At 33.5% G+C, this 17,425-nt stretch overlaps 2 protein-coding genes across 3 annotated transcripts in view; one reads left to right on the top strand and one right to left on the bottom strand.

The window, feature by feature from the left end:
• Positions 1 to 226: 226 nt before the first annotated feature.
• On the bottom strand, positions 227 to 7,054 carry LOC117113255 (geminin-like). 2 transcript variants are annotated; one of them, XM_033256552.1, is made up of 8 exons: positions 6,886 to 7,054; positions 5,674 to 5,802; positions 5,045 to 5,158; positions 4,203 to 4,415; positions 3,696 to 3,741; positions 3,265 to 3,347; positions 2,590 to 2,679; positions 227 to 1,741 (listed from the first exon to the last, which is right to left on the bottom strand). In XM_033256552.1, the coding sequence occupies exons 1-8, from the start codon at positions 6,949 to 6,951 to the stop codon at positions 1,505 to 1,507; spliced, it is 978 nt and encodes a 325-aa protein (XP_033112443.1). In that variant the 5' UTR covers positions 6,952 to 7,054; the 3' UTR covers positions 227 to 1,504. The 2 variants fall into 2 exon arrangements, with proteins under 2 accessions (XP_033112443.1, XP_033112444.1); XM_033256553.1 differs by having other exon boundaries at positions 6,895 to 7,047.
• A 170-nt stretch (positions 7,055 to 7,224) lies between these two features.
• The window catches only part of LOC117113235 (TATA box-binding protein-like protein 1), a 36,948-nt gene continuing 26,747 nt past the window's right edge, over positions 7,225 to 17,425 (top strand). Inside the window, exons 1-6 of the mRNA XM_033256527.1 lie at positions 7,225 to 7,296; positions 10,394 to 10,642; positions 12,308 to 12,390; positions 13,754 to 13,817; positions 14,673 to 14,776; positions 16,539 to 16,633. Of these exons, the coding sequence (XP_033112418.1) occupies positions 10,397 to 10,642; positions 12,308 to 12,390; positions 13,754 to 13,817; positions 14,673 to 14,776; positions 16,539 to 16,633 (592 nt within the window). The 5' untranslated portion in view covers positions 7,225 to 7,296; positions 10,394 to 10,396. The remainder of the gene's footprint in view (positions 7,297 to 10,393; positions 10,643 to 12,307; positions 12,391 to 13,753; positions 13,818 to 14,672; positions 14,777 to 16,538; positions 16,634 to 17,425) is intronic.

Raw genomic sequence — 17,425 nt, forward strand, 5'->3', positions numbered from 1 at the left:
TAGATTTATATACATTCCAGTTAGATTAGAGTCAGACCAATGTCTTTTCATCCATCTGTGAAAGAATATTACTGGTGACTGTACTGTACATTGTTTGTCTCCTATTGAATCTCCTTACTTAGTGCATGACAATCATGGCCCCAAGTTGGAACTGGTAGAACCCTCTCCAATCCTGTTGTAGCAATCAACATATATTCCACACAAGAAATAACGTACAACTAGACTGTTTAACAACATCAATTGTATTAACAACACAAAACATATTTACAAACAATATTTACACTAAGGCCACTACAGTTTACATGGCATATTATAATACTGGTGGGATTCACTACAGCCTTACAGATATATTTCAGTTAATGCTGTATAATCCATAAATAGTATGTACATTATCTTAGAATCTTGTAATTACTCAATCAGATGGAGTTCACAATTTCTATTCTATGCTGCTAAAGAGTAAAAATACTGTATATGATTACTTTCTATAATTACCTATATTTATAGAGTAATACAATAGGTAGTTCCACCCACACATTACAAACCAAAACTTCAATTCACAATTTTTCCAGGTAAGACTGTATTTTATCTTAAAAAGATAAATTTTATCTTTACTTTTTGTAAAGAGATTTTTACGGAACTTACAGACTGTAAAAAAACACTTCTTCCCTACAATAAATGAATGAAGGCAAGCTTGTGGTATATTGAATTGTGTTGGCCTGTAATTATGAGGTGTACATTTTGTTATTGCTGTACATACTTGGGACTAACATTTTATTTACTGCATACTATTTCAACATTTTACCTAAAACTGCCTAAAGGTAGATCCTGGCTGATTTGTATTTTGTAAATTAAAACACTAAAGTCATATGTAAATTACATTTTGGGATTAACATTTTATTTATACTATTTCAACTTTTTACCTACAATTACTGCCTCTAGATGGATCTTGGCTGATTTGTATTTTGTAAATTAAAACATAAGTAACTTACTTTCACTTTTCACCAATTTATACTAAATATTTAAAAAAAAAGTTTACTACTAGAAGGTTGATCAAATTAAATTCAATCTTAGCACAGACTACACTAAAATATAAAATAATCATTCATAAAAAAAAACAAACTTGTTTTTCAGAATCAATTTAAAAGATAAAACAAATGTATTTAACTGAGAAGCTTGCCGAATTTTTCAGTTTACAACTCAAACAAAATGACAATACTGGAACTTATGGAAAAAATTAAAACAAAAAATCAATTAAAAAAATTAAGCAATGGTTTCTTAAGCTAATTTTGAGGTAATTTTTGCATCCGATAGTGCAAAGGAAGACATCAAATTGCAAATTCACTTATTAATTAATCTAACTGCAATTTAAAAGAAACTTGGTGCAAGAATGGAGGCATTGCATCTTGCAGGAAATTCTATGTTTAATTTATCTCCTGTATTTACTGGAATCATGTGAAGTCCACATCTGATATATTTCATGTGATTACTTGAGTCAAATACATCATCATACATAACTTCCAAAAAGACTGTTCTCTTCATCGTCCACCTCTTCGTCCTCAACATTTTCTCCTGCATCTTCCTCATCCGAGCTGTATAGTCTAGGTCCCTTGTTGTCTGATCCACCTTCCTCGTCATCATCTTCTCTTTTACGTTTGCAACCTGTATTTGTTTCATTGGCGTTGGATTCTGAAGCAACGTCTTCATTATCTGAGGTTTCATCCATTTTCTTACCAAGTAGGTCCTGTGTAACAATAGTGAGAATTAAAAAAAAACTTTTTTCTGGTTTGATCTTTATCTTTTCAAATTATAAAAAAAACCATTCTCAATAAACATCCATTCCCTATCAACATTTTTATAATTGAATTGAATTTTAAAACAAAAAACATCAAAATTATACAAAAAGACATTTCTAGAGGGATCCTTTCAATGCTGAATTGGGTGTATTGTGTTCTTCAATGACAAGTAAATACACCAATAACATATCATCTGAAAGATGGTGCATTAGTTTAATATTATATTTTTTAAATTATTTAATTTCCATATGATTTAAGAAATGATGATCAATTACAGTAATAACAAATCAATTTAGCATGTAAATTACAATCTATTTTTTTTTTAACTTTGATTAATTTAAGTTAATAGCAAATATTTATCAATGAATTGTAAAATGGATACAGAGGTACAGATTAAAAATAATAATTAAGACTGATATATTCTGGAGAGTGTTAGTTTAATTGTCTAAAAACAGATGTTACATTGTGATGATGAACTTATTTCGTCCTCTTTGATTTCCCCTTTTCCATCCCTTGCCAGCCAGCTTTTTTGTAGTTCTATCAGGATAGGAGGCGCCCGAGTCCTGGGATGGCCGAGACTCAACTGGTGCTGGACAGGGTACGTTTTGATAGATCCCTGCTCAGCGACAAGGGCGTAACCCCATACTGCGGTTTGGGTGCTGGCTTGGATTTTTTTTCCCCAGTTATTACATTTGCTCCCTTGTTCTGCGCATAGAGACTCGTATTTTGCGCAATATAAATGAATAACCTTTAACCTTTAAACACTAGAATGCTAAACAAATATTTAAATATTTACCTCAATGATTCCAGCAAAGTATTCTGCTTGGTCTGCTACTTTTTTCAATCGTTCATTCTCAATTGTAAGATCATTAACAGTGTTATGCAGCTGTAATCAAATATTTAATTTAAAGTGATAAGTAGCTGCAATTGAATATTCAAAAGCTTAATAAAGAAAAGTAACTCACTGGTCCTATTTTGAATAAAACTGGGCTAGGCCCCTGGGAACATATAGCAGCTACAATGCAGTGCTACTTCTGGTGATAAATTGGAATGTACGGTCAATGTTCTTTTACTTTTGCTTCTGCCTATTTCTGGAACCAACTTCCAAATTACATAACTTCTTCCAACTCTATTTGCAACTTTAATTAAGTCACAGCTTAAGACCTACTTGTTTTCTGGTGGCTTTTCACATGCGTTGCGCCTTTGGTCTTGTTTGGAATTGGCGCCATATAAATTTGAGATATTATTACTATTATTATTATTATTATGAACTTTTCCAAAGAGTATACAGTATGTATTTTATAATGTGAACATTGGCTGGTATACACAGTATAATGGGACTAGAAAAACAGGACAATGGGACTGGACAACAGGAGGACGAGACTGGACAACGGAAATGGACGATTCTAGTGCTGTGCAGTGCGGGTGCAGTAAAATCGGAAAAAATACATTAGGAATACTGTAAACATACATTTTTGTTTTCTTCAAGGGTATCAGCTAGAGCCTTCCTCCTTTCCTCAGCAATCTCCTTCCAGTAGCCTTCAGGAGCTTCATCTGATGAAAAACACATTTATTAATATATCAATGAGAATTAAAATCTAATATGTACAGTTCTTATTACATTACCACCATAATGCAATATTATATAATTAGGTGTACATAATAGCATAGTAATCTACATATGACATTGAGGAATTAGTGTTTGACGAACATTGCTCATACATCAATTACTTATTTACCAATTTAAACAGTGAAATATACATGTTTCTTTATAATCTATTAATCAAGTTATACTCTATGGAATATATTCCAATCCCAATGATCAAAAGTTTTATGAAAATATATATACAATCATTTATAAATGAAATGTAAGATTATTTTTTCAAAGGAAGAAAGCTTTACCTTGGGTCATCATTGCATATATATCATCATTGGTGGTAGTTTGTTTCTGTAGGTATCATAAAAAAAAAAACAAAAAAAAAACTACCACTTATAATATTGCATATTATCACCAACATTTATATTTCATCAATATTAGTTTCTTTGTATTGTATTTAGTTGTGAGGCTCCTAAACTATCAGATATGCAAGCATGCTCTGTAAATATCATAAATCATGAAGATATTAATTGTTTGCATGACTTTATATTTAGTTTGACTTTAGCTGTTTCTGTTCCTTTAAGTTGGAGCGGTTGGCACAGCAGTTGTGTTTTGGTCTCTCAACCTTGAGGTTGGAGGTTCAAACCTTCAAGCTATGCATTTCGCTTGTGTCCTTCGCCAAGGCAATTTATCTGCATTTGTCTCTCTCCACCAAGGATATAAATGGGTACCTGGTAGGATGATTTGGCATTGAATGATTAGTCTGTGTCTGCATTAAAATGCAAGCACTATAGAAATACACCACCACTTGCCTCAGGGTCACTACTGCTTCCATCTGAGCTGCTTGTCTTTGCAGGGTCAACATAAATACCGACACTGGAATTCTTGTTAAGGGATTTTGCCAACTTTTTCTTGTTGCTTCCTCTTTTGGATGAGTGCGAAGACTTCTGATCTTTTGAGACATTTTTCTCATTCTGGTCGCCATTAGATTCACCAACTAAATTGAAATTTAACTTCTTGATATCCTGGTTATAAAATAAAACATAAGCATTTGCTACATTAGTACATTTAAGGGTGGCTTTGCCCCTTTTTTCCCCAGTTTTAATTATTCAAAAATCTGTAACTCTGTAACACAGTACTCTATAGTTGCATGGCACCTAAGGTGTTCACCCCTCTTGTTAGAGCATAGCTGTAGTAGTGTTGCAATCTATGACTAACTGTGTGTACATTCCTGAGGTTGTATTTTCCTACTATTCCTCGAGGAAGTTGCCACCACTACAGTAAAGCACGTGCTCCCAAATAATGATGACCATTACTAATTAAATGAGTCATCAATCCCTGTTTCCTGTCCCTATGTATATATGTACCTGCGTTTAGTTAGGAAATCAGTTCGAGTATTGATTTAATAGTGTACTCCTCAACATTGTTTTTATATTAAAGTATATTTGCAACTATTTTACTTTTGTCTCCTGTTACCATATTACCTTGCCTTCTAAGCTGTAAGCAACTTAGACCATTCTATATTTTTTACAAGACGTGAACTACCGATACAAACTCATTAACTGTTGAACCCCATTTGTAGTGTCTTAGAAAAATCAGTTTTACAACACATCAAAAAATTATTTTTTCCTCCGGAGCTTGGCTTTAAACTCACCTGGTCATTTGTAGGACTTCTGCCAACAAGACCATCCTGGTTACCTGCTGTGGGTTGTAGTACCTTCAATGACTGCCTTTTATTGGCTAATAATGGAGAACCCTGTGCAGTAGCCTGAAATAAATGTGATAATCATGCACAACAATGTCAACTAAATATTTACATAAACACAATGCAAATAACGATCATTTGCTTCTAGGTATTTAACGACCATATTTTCATTAATAAAAATTATAAATGCATTTATTTTATTAGGTGATGCATCAGTATGTTTTATAAAGTTTCGCATTTTTTTGTTTTGTATTTTGATTGGAGTTATATTTCTAGAGAAATATTTAGGCATTTTTGTAGATTTAAAATGAAGTTTCTACTTCGAAATTTTCATCTTACTTTATGTACCTTAAATTCTAAAATGAAAATTTCATGTTTTGCTTTAGTTAAAGTTACATTCCACTCTATATTTTGTTACTTTTATCTAACTGAACAACTTTGGAAACCAGTACATTTTATTGAAAGTGTATTTCAGAATAAAGAAAGAATAAATAAATGTATTTCTAGAAAAAAAACTACCACAAATTTGGGTACAACCTCCCTCCCATTCTTTCTTTCTCAGATTGAATATAACTTACACATAATGTCTTTCGTTTCATGTCCAGCAATGAGCTAGTAGAGCCAGTTGCTGGTCTTGGCGTGAACATCTTGTTAGAACCATTCATTGTCGTCATGCAGTTAGATACAAATCCATGTCCAACTTGTTTCTGAATATAAAAGGTTAAATAAATGGCATCATGACATGCTTGTAGGCTAAATAATAAGATAACTGGACAATCAGGCCAAGGATAGTTAGGCCTAGAAATTATTCAAGCCCATGAAAGATCTTATGATGGATGACTAGGCGGCTTTAGTATTTTAATCTTATAAAAATCATGTTTTACTGAACCAAAAAAGGCTCATATTTGAAAAAAATACACCCAACATTACTCTGAAATCAAAATTTGCATCCATTATCCAGACAGTAGTAAATTATTATACTAAAATTACTATCCTTCTGTATAGAATTCTGAATTTTTATACAAATGTAAACTAAATATAAGTGTCATTTATTATTTTAAAAATGTTATTCCTTCTTTTAACTTCTGTTAAAAAAGATAAAAATTAAATTTTCCTTTTTTTTTTTTTTTTGTCTAGGCCTAGTTCCAAATATTTGAAATTGAAAATTTTGCCCCTGGGAACCCAGTGCAGGGCCAGTACAAACATGGAAGGATACATTGTCGCTTATCCCACCTAACTCTCATTCCAGTGTTATTCGAGGAACAAAGTGACCTGACTTCAATTTCAACCAAAACCAGATGCTGCTGGTCTTCAGAGCAAAAAGCAGGAACATTACGTCTCGGCCAAACTACTGTATCAATATCTTCATTGTATATTATGAATATGTACAGAGTTTAAAAATCAGATTTAACATTAAGCGGATGATGATGACCAAGAGTTTTTAGACATTTAAATATTTTAAAACCATATATAAAAATGTTCTTCCATAAAGTTCAAATTTGAAACTTTAAATATGTAAAAAAACACCTAAAAACAAAGCAAACCATCATGGGAGTATAAACAACAACTCCCTTCCTGGCAAAATCAATGTACTACTGGGCCTGTATGACATAATATATTCAGAAATTCAGAGCAAGTTTTCTGAAGTGAAAAAAATGGGCCCGGTTGGCCTGGGCCAATTTGGTCCCACGTCTCAGTCTGATGCCCAGTGCCGGTGTGCCATCCGGATCATCATTTTTATGAATATACAACGAAAACATACAAGTGTACTACGATATTAAACAGCTTACTCGTTTAACCTTTGTTATAAACTTTGGTTGAGGCATTAAGATTGAGTCTTCTTGCGTTTTCTCCATTATTTTAATGAGGTTTACCACCGAAATTCTTGATTTAATTGTGCTAAAGTTGCTGAAGTTTTTTTTAAATACCCCGGGAGTTTTCGAATGACATGACACACCTAAGCTGAGAATATGCTGTGAGCAGACAATACAAAAAATAAATAAATCAATGTATAATTTCATTAAAATAATAAAATGTTGCATAAGTATTTTTAAGTTTCATTCATTAGTATTCCAATAAATATACACATTTTGTAAAGCTTTTGCGGATACATATTAACATTTTGAGAGGTCAGGATTGTAGGTTCACAGGTTACTGCAGGGTCATTTGTATGATTAGACATTTCTTGTTTGTCCGAGGAGGTAGATATATTTTCATTTCGTTTTAATTACACGTTTATTCACTAATGCATAGTTATGTAATCAGAATTGACGGAAATTGTATTTAAGAATTTTTTTTCACCTTGATAACTAATTTTCACCTTTATTCTACTTTGTATTCGTCTCTTCTGTCCGTTCACGCGGCGGATGCCTGTGCCTAGCTAGGCCTAGTCTAGCCTGTGTGTGTGGGTGGTGTGCTCCTTTTTTGGCTTTGGACGTACCTGGTTACGGCCGTCTAGTCTCGACATCACTCGTCACGGTCTACTGGCTAGGCCCTGGCCTAGCCTAGGCTTACCCTTTTTTGAAGTATTGCGAAGGCCTAGCCTCACTAAATTCCTAATCCTAACTATCTAACGAAGCTAGTTAGTATTATTATTTGTATCTGTAAGTAAGAAGAAAAGGCTCCTGTGTGGCTGTGCTGTGTTACTTGTTTGTCAGTAATTAATAATGTTCTTATTTTTAATTTTTTCTTGTCATTCATTGACATGTGTTGTTTACTTATACTGTATGTAAGGATTATTGTTGTGAACACAACCAACACACACAACCACAAATACTTTATTTAGGTCTAAGGGCAGGCCCTAACTACTGTTCTGTGTAGGCTTCCAGGCCTACATTTGCGTTAAAATTACTATACTTTAGGTCTAGGACTACTTAATACATACCCTTCTTTTGACATGGCTACATAAGTCATACTTGAATAATAAATGATAATAATAAAAAAAGAAAACAATAACATAGAGTAGGCCTTAATTAGCTACATGATGAAAAAAAGAAAAAAAAAAAAAAGAGAAAAGAAAAGAAACTGGAATGCCATCCATCTCAGCTGAAAAAGTTTTGTTTCTTACCCCGGGGTCGAGCACTCTCGTTTGTCGAAGGGTGTGCCAGGCCCGAAAACTTCAAACACAGTCGTGGGCCCGAAGCTACACAATGCTAGGCCTAGCCATAGTAGAAGTACAGCCAAGTTTGAGGATTAGCGAATAATAATAAATAAAAATATACCTGCATTGTGAAAGTCTCATTTTATTGTTCAATGGCTGTTTTGGTTGAGAATTAATTGCTCACACACGTCGCGAGGTCGGATCCCAAAAAAGGTGGATTTGTCACATTTGTTCTCAATTTTCATTTTTAATTAACAATAACTTTTTAATGCCTTTATGCATTCTTTTAAATGAGGTATCAATGTAAAGAGCGATTACTAGACATTAATTCCTGTGATTTTCAAAACATAATGTTAAGGGGGTTCCTGTTTCGTGGGGACAAATGTCAGTTCGAAGGTGGATGTGGAGGCTCATGTCTGGAAGCTCAATCGCCCTATTCTTTGTAATGGGAATATTGAACGATGCTGTGTTTTGATAATTTTTTTCATCAATTGGACTTTCAAAAAGACTGTTTTTGGTTATAAAGTGGGGTAGTAATGTTTGTTGATTAAAAATCAACCTGAAAAATATAAAATCTTGCGTTATTATGGGCCGATCCATTATTTCTTGTGGGGATGCCTGAATGTATGTCGTCATTCAACACCAATAACACTACATTTAATATGTTAGTAATAAAATGATGTCTTTTATCATTATTACTTCATCAATGTGTGATTAATTATTAAATTTATTTTTCATAAAGGCACAAGGCCACAGGGACATGCTTAGTAGTACCTAACTTCAGTGAGGTTCTTGAGGCTTCCAACTGGCCTCGATAAAGAAAAAAATAATTGGCTTTTAAGACAAAATGCAGTCCATTCATAACAAATGATAGTTTGGATTGGATCAGTCCTCTCACTTGTAAGGATTCTGTAGTGCTATAAGAGCTAGTAAAGATGACTTTTATGATTACTTTCTATTACATGTTATGGGTATAGGTATACTGTATGAAAATATATCTGTGAGTGACAGCTATGGACATAACTATCCGAACAAAAGTAGTGACTTTTTATTATGAACATAAGCAATCTAACAGGAAAGGCGATTTGTTCAAACTTACTAGAAATGTGGCCATTGTACCCAAAAACAGCATCATCTATTTATGGGTAACATATAATGTTGGGATTGATTTGGCCAAAGTTGATGAGCATTTTGCTTTGATATCTTGCGTGATTCTCTATTCATAGAAATAAAATCAGAATAAACTTTTCTGCTGTAGAAGGAAAAGATAAAGTTTAAACATAATGTGTGCACTATTTTAAAGTGATATCTGATGTTTTGAATGTGTAGTTGATGGTATTTTCAACAATTCTTTGTAAAAATGCTTGTGTTTGAAAATTCAATTTTCATTAAATTTAGACACAAATTCTTAAAAATGTCAAAAATTATGAACAATTACTAATCAATTATTAAAGAATAAGAAATAAATGCAAATTATTCATTCATACTGGTAACTCCAGTTCATCAAAGAATTTGAATTTAATAAACAGCTTAAACAAGCACAAGAATTGATTGGCTGAGGCGAGTTGATTGGCCGAGGCAAGTTGTTTGGCCGAGCAGTTAAGTCAGGGGCGCCGTAACCTTCACCTCTAATATCAGCGCTGGTTCAACGGCTCACTCGCCAATGGTTCTGGTGGTGGAACAAGTCTTCTTGGATAAGGACTTTAAACCTTAGGCCAAGTGTATGCATTTGGCTCGTGTGCACTTTAAAGAACCCAGTACATCATTCGAGAAGAGAAGCGGGTTACCCCGGTGTACTGGTCCATTAAGTCCCCTGTTGTTAAATGGATATGCCACGTAGGACAGTGATTAAGTTCACTTATTGGCATATCCTTAGCGCTCGTGCCTAAAAGAAATGAAATGAAATGAAACAGAATAAATTTGTTAAAAAAAATTGTTAATAACATATTTGACATTTTTAAATGAACCGTTCAAAGTTTTAATGGATTTTTTAGGTTTTACATTGGTTTTTGGGGGCAGACAGTACATCTAAGGTTACAGTAGATACAGTATTTGAATATAGAGACACTCCTTGTTCACTATAGTTTTTCCTTATTATATTGCAACACAGTCAAAACTTCTATTGTGTTTAATATTTTTCATATTGTAACTTTATAATAGGTTTGCTATTATTTTTGTTCATCTTTTTTGTTTTGCAGAATATGTCTGTCATTCTTAGTAACAGTCATGAAACGGATAGTGGTGGTGCTCATCCGCTTGGACCAGGTCACCACAATGGCATAGAGAACACAAGGGTTGACAACGTTGACAATGACCAGAACGCAGTACAGACAGACTTGTCAATCGCCATCAACAATGTCGTGTGCTCCTTCAGTGTACGCTGTCACTTAAATCTAAGGAGGATAGCTACAACGGGCGAGAACGTTGAATATAAACGAGAGATGGGTGTAAGCTTTTTTTTAAAATTCATCTGATTTATTTTATTGAATACGGTAGAAGGTAGCCCTTTAAACTAAGGTTCTAATAGAGGGTACACTTTCAATAGATATATTTTTCATACAATAAATACCTTAATAGACCCACCCCCACTCACACACACACACACACACACAACTTAGATCATGGATGGCACCAGGATTTTGCCGACACGTGGTCTGATTTGCCTGTGTTGACAAAACAAAATGGAAAATATTTTTATTTTGTAAAAGGTGGCAGATATAAAAATATATACTGATACTTGTAGATCCTGAGTAGAGATATGTTGTACTATAGATAATTCTGATTGACTTATTTATACTGTGGGCTAATATTAATACAAGAATTTAAATAACTACAGTATAACAATATCCACAAACGTGCTGTGGGATAATGTAATTAGAATACTGTAACTTTTCTTCTCATACCCAAAAATACTAGTAAGTGAATATCAGTATTCTGAAAACTATGAACCATGCATTCCTTGATGCTTCCTGGACATGTCCTTCATATTCGAGTATCTAAGATGTCTTGATATGTTAGAGGAGTAATGGGGGGTGGGGCTAATGTTAAGTGGGAGGGTGTTGTGCTTGTTTGCAAAATAAGGTGATTTTTAGCTACTTGAGCTAATTTTTGGGCTTAAAACATTTTCAGGAGGATAGAGGAGGGGTGAGCATTTTTTGGGGGGTGGGTTTATATGTATTTTCCTCCCTGCACACCCCCTAGGTCCTTTGCAACTTGAACCCAATAAAATCAATCCTTACACTTTTTTCTTTTTTTTTCAAACAGCATGTTGTAATGAGAATGAGAAGGCCCTTTCAATACATATATTTTTCATACAATAAATACCTTAATAGACCCACCCCCACTCACACACACACACACACACACACAAAACTTAGATCATGGATGGCACCAGGATTTTGCCGACACATGGTCTGATTTGCCTGTGTTGACGGGAGCGGGGCTGGTGATGTAACTGATGAGAGTTGGGGTGTGGCTCAAAATCTTTCAGAAGTTGTCTAGGGGCAGTATTGGGCTTTTCAAAAAGGAAACAAAATGGAAAATATTTTTATTTTGTAAAAGGTGTCAGATATAAAAATATATACTGATACTTGTAGATCCTGAGTAGAGATATGTTGTACTATAGATAATTCTGATTGACTTATTTATACTGTGGGCTAATATTAATACAAGGATTTAAATAACTATAACAATATCCACAAACGTACTGTGGGATAATGTAATTAGAATACTGTAACTTTTCTTCTCATACCCAAAAATACTAGTAAGTGAATATCAGTATTCTGAAAACTATGAACCATGCATTCCTTGATGCTTCCTGGACATGTCCTTCATATTCGAGTATCTAAGATGTCTTGATATGTTAGAGGAGTAATGGGGGGTGGGGCTAATGTTAAGTGGGAGGGTGTTGTGCTTGTTTGCAAAATAAGGTGATTTTTAGCTACTTGAGCTAATTTTTGGGCTTAAAACATTTTCAGGAGGATAGAGGAGGGGTGAGCATTTTTTGGGGGGTGGGTTTATATGTATTTTCCTCCCTGCACACCCCCTAGGTCCTTTGCAACTTGAACCCAATAAAATCAATCCTTACACTTTTTTCTTTTTTTTTCAAACAGCATGTTGTAATGAGAATGAGAAGGCCGAGGGCCACAGCAACTATTTGGTCGTCGGGTAAAGTAACAATCGCAGGCCTGGATAGGTAAGTCAATTGGACAAATAAAAATACTTGTCATCTGTCTTGCTGTATATACAGTAGGACTACAGTTAAGCTTGCTTAAGTTGACTTTGGCTAAGTCGAATAATTTCTGAGTCGGTCTAATTTTACATGTCAAAATTGTTGTGATTTCCTTTATTTAACAATCTGTAAGTTGAATTTTACCTAAGTCGAACAATATTTCAATGGCAATTTGGATTCGACTTAGGCAAGTTCAACTGTATTAATACCGTAGGCTTTAATTTAGTCTTTGAATTTGGTTCTAGCGTGAGTCCACTGGAGCAAAATCTTTTTCAAATCCATAAGTTTGAAAACATACACTAGAGAAAATATTGATAAATTTTTTTGTTGGTTTTCCTATCAATTCTTAAAAAGGGTTTTACAAAATGTGCCTCAAAACACTTAACTAATGAAATCTAAACCTTTGTCATTGTGAAATATACATACCTATCAGAAACAAAGAAACCCAATACTTACCAAAACGTCGCTTTCATATTATTGTCCTGATAGAAGTACAGTGGTGGTAGCCATGTTAGAAAAATTAAACAAGTAATGAAGGCAGCACTCTCACACTAACTTTAAAGATGTAATTTTATTGGACACGAGCTATTATTATTATTATTAAAATTATTATTATTATTATTATATTATTATTATTATTATTTAATATTATTATTATTGTCTTTAATATCTCAAATTGACCTGGTGTACAATAAGACTCATTTTGTCATGACATCTCACAATTTATTTCTCACATTTGTATAAATATGTGTAAAATTAATTTGTTTCCTTGTTGCAATTGTTAACTCGATATACTTCAAATGAAAAATTTATAAAAGGCATGATACTAGAACCACATTTTTAATGTGGTTTATTAAATGTTAAAACATTTTTAACTATATTTTAATTTAAAAAGAAAGAATGAAAGTGCAGCTTAGCAATCATATAAATTTCACTTAGAGTTTTAGTAATAATTATGAATTTTAAATTTTAGTAATGATGATAAAAATAATAATTTGCTATTATTAAAAAGATCAATGCCTAGGCTTTATATATTAAATAATATTAAGTTATTGTATATGTTAATTTGGTACTTTATTATTATTATTTATTTTGACAGAACTGTTATAATGTTAACAGATTATAGTTTGAAACACACTTTAGACAAAATCAACACTAAAGATAAACAACTGACATATTTTGTGTTGGTTTTCCTATCAGTTCTGTAAAAGCCTGACACCAGATGAATATTGATATCAATTTAATCAATAAACTAAGTAGAGAATATTACATAATTTTTTTTTCAACTATTTAATTTAATTACTGTTTTTATATATTTTGCCACCAGTGAGGGCAACGCAAAAATTTCAGCCAGAAGATGTTCAAGGAAGTTGCAGAGACTAGGTTTTAAGGTAGCGGTTCTGAATACTTTGTTTTAAATCTATTTTGTTACACAATTACCAACAGTGATTCCTCCTTTAGGCAGTGGCGTATCTAGGCGTCTGGGAGTGGGAGGTTTTGATGATTAACTGAGGGGGCGCTAACTGGCAATGTACGGTGGACAAGAGGTTGGCAACTGGGGGGGGACTTTTTTGGGAGGAAGTGCACGCACCCACTACTCCTAAACATGCCATTGTCTTTAGGCCACTTTATGTCTCCAAAGCCTCTTTATTGAGGACAATTTATAGGTGACACCATATACAGTACCATGTAAGCAAGCTATATACTCTATAGCCACCGAAAATACAGCTTCAATCCCCTGAAATAATTAAAGTAATTAAAAGGAAATCATATTTTAATCATAATGCCATATTTATGTTCCAATTTTATAAATGAGGATGGGCCATCCACTTATATTTATGGCATAATTTTTCATATATAGAATTTTTTCCACATTTATAACAGTAAAATAAGAAATGTAAAATTTAGTAATGGAAAAGTCAAAATCGATATTATTTTCATATGAATGAAAAAATGATTTAATTTCATTTCTGTCATCATAGTAATGGTAATAAAAAAAAATTATGGGATTTGAAAAATGGTAATAAAATGTCATAATGTGTAAGATAATATTTGCATAAACATATAGTAAACTTATGAATGAAATAATTATTTCACTAATTATTCACTACTGTGTTTTAAGCCATGGAATTTTAAAAATGGCAATAAAGAATGCCCTTGGAATATATGTAATATGGGAATGGAAATATTCATGGAATTTGAAAACAACTGCAATGGAATTTCAAGCTGTTTGTACTATTTTCCAGGTTCGATTATGCAATTACAGGGTCGTTAATGTCTTAGGTACTTGTAGCCTACCATTTGGTGTCCGTCTACCCGAGTTTTCAATGTCACATCCGAAAGAAGCAAGGTTAGTCGAAGATCTTTTATTTATTTTTATTTTTTGTTCCATGGATTGGATTGGATTGGATTTATTCGGTGTAAACACCAAGGATAGCCCAAGAAAGTCTAGAAGAAGACTTATTTCCGGTGGGGTCCTTCTGGTGGTGATTGGGCAGTACACCGGGAGACAATCCCCTACCCTTAAATTCTGATGATGTTTTGCGTCATTGGATTAGCAGTAGGAATGACGTTTTTGCCCTACCTGACGTGTTATTGTACTGTGGTTCAAACACCAGACGTGTAGTGGTTAAGATTGCAGGCTAGTTATCTGGAGGTCGTGGGTTCGAATCCCACCTGAATCACTTGCAAGATTTTTTTTGCAACTATTTGGGAATACTGAGCATTCTATACGATTAAATGGAGTTAAAACACCATTCCTATCATTGTATAGCTATGATTCATGAAAATTTTTATTCATAGGCTTATTCCACAATGGCGTCAGATGCATGTGTAGTAAAATATCGCACTTGGATTAATTACAAATGCAATCATCTCTACCATGCTAGAAACTAGAATCAGTTGAAGGGCAACATATATTGTGAATGATAGAAATTGACATAAAACAACAGTGTTCCATCACAGTGCCGTGCTCCATAACTCTAGTTATCAAACGTATTACAAAGCACAGAGCCTCTATTCTATAGGGGTTTGTTGCCTAATGGAAATGAAATAAGAAACTTTATTATACTGCTATAAAGTGATAAATTTACTTACTTTATTACCAACAATCCCATTCTAATCTCGTATAACTCATCACCATTTGATAACATCGTAAATTTTGTATTTTTTCAGTACCATACATTATTTTCATTTGCATATTTTATACACTGCTGTGACATTAATGTTTCCTCATATCTTGTACCTATTAAATTAAATTCAATTTTTATTGCTACATAAGTCATCAAGGGCTATTACCTGTCCAAAACAATACATTGCAAATACATAGGTACTTATACAAAGGACATGGACCCCATTGGAATTAAGTTTCTTAACTGTCTTTTTAATGAAATTTTATTGTATTGTTTTTATGATAGTAATAATAATCTTTATTTATTCACGAGACACTTTCACCCACTGGGTGTTCTTACAAAAGGCCGTGAGGTACATAAATGCAATTGTATAAAACTTATTAAACTAAATTAAAAATAAGAATGCACATTGATGATGTAAATTGAATTTTTTTATGCAAGATGCTAAATAAAAAACAAAAAAATATAAAGTATGCCTAAAGTAATGGTTTCAAACTTTTTTGCATTCATGAACCCTTGGTGGCATGTTAAAAGTCTTCACATACCTCCTAGGTTAAGCTTACTCATTGTCGATATTTCAACTATAGGATAATAAGATTAGGCCTTTAAGTAGGTAGAACATTATTTGCCACAAAAGTACAACATCAAAGCTGTTTTATTATTGATGATTAGGAGTAAGGTGTTTATCACACTGTTCACTGTTAGTTATAAGATAAGAAAAATAATGGAATCGTAAAAAATGGGTCTTAAAGTGTAGCGGACCCCAACATTTTTTGCCCCCCCCCCAACCCTTCCGCAGACCTAAACTTGGCAGACCCTCAGTTATTTTTGGCAGAGCCCTCCCCATTCCCCAATTGGAAACCGCTGGCCTAGGAACTATGCATTTTGGGGTGGGGGTGTTCTCCATCCTAAGTTTGAATGGATTGAATTTGATGAATGTTAAGTTTGAATATTGTTTTTTGTTTTCAATTTAATTTCTAGTTATGAACCTGAATTACATCCAGCAGTGACTTACAAGATTAAACCTATCAAGGCTACACTTAAAATCTTCTCAACTGGAAGTATTACGGTAACAGGTGAGTGTACTTCTTCTTCCATGTCCCCATCCTCCAAGTGTCAGTAACACGTGGATATACTTCTTCCAAGTCCTGTTCTTCCAAATCTCAGTAAGAGGTGATTGTACTTAAAGTCGCCTTTCTCCAAATCTCAGTAATAGGTTAAGTCCCCTTCCTCCAAATCTCAGTAATAGGTTAAGTCGCCTTTCTCCAAATCTCAGTAATATGTTAAGTCGCTTTCCTCCGAATCTCAGTAATAGGTTAAGTCCCCTTCCTCCAAATCTTAGTAAAAGGTTAAGTCGCCTTCCTCCAAATCTCAGTAATAGGTTAAGTCCCCTTCCTCCAAATCTTAGTAAAAGGTTAAGTCCCCTTCCTCCAAATCTCAGTAATAGGTTAGTGTAATTCCAAGTCTCCTTCCTCTACAGTAATTCTCATTTTACTACTACAGTAGAACCTCGATTTTACGTATGGTACGGGACCAGAGGGCGTACGTAAATCGGGGGATTCGTAAAATAGAGGTTGGGTTAAATTTGTGGTAACCTTTGACCTAATACGTACGTAACGATCAATAAACGTATGTACGAACGAACGATGATACCTAGGCTAGACCTAGCTTCTAGGCCTACGAATAAAGCCATGTGTTTAGTGTTCTTATTCATCACTTTACGATGTCATAATAAAGTGTTCAAATAAAACCATGTGTCTAGTGTATTAATTCATCACTTTATATCTTTTATTTAACTAAAATAAAGAACATGAAAATATTGTAAGATTACCTATACGACAAAGGTATAACTTGGGAATTCCCCTACA

This window comes from Anneissia japonica, unplaced genomic scaffold, assembly GCF_011630105.1.
Source record: "Anneissia japonica isolate Jap-2015-1 unplaced genomic scaffold, ASM1163010v1 scaffold287593_len981703_cov172, whole genome shotgun sequence".
NCBI classification, from domain to species: domain Eukaryota; kingdom Metazoa; phylum Echinodermata; class Crinoidea; order Comatulida; family Comatulidae; genus Anneissia; species Anneissia japonica.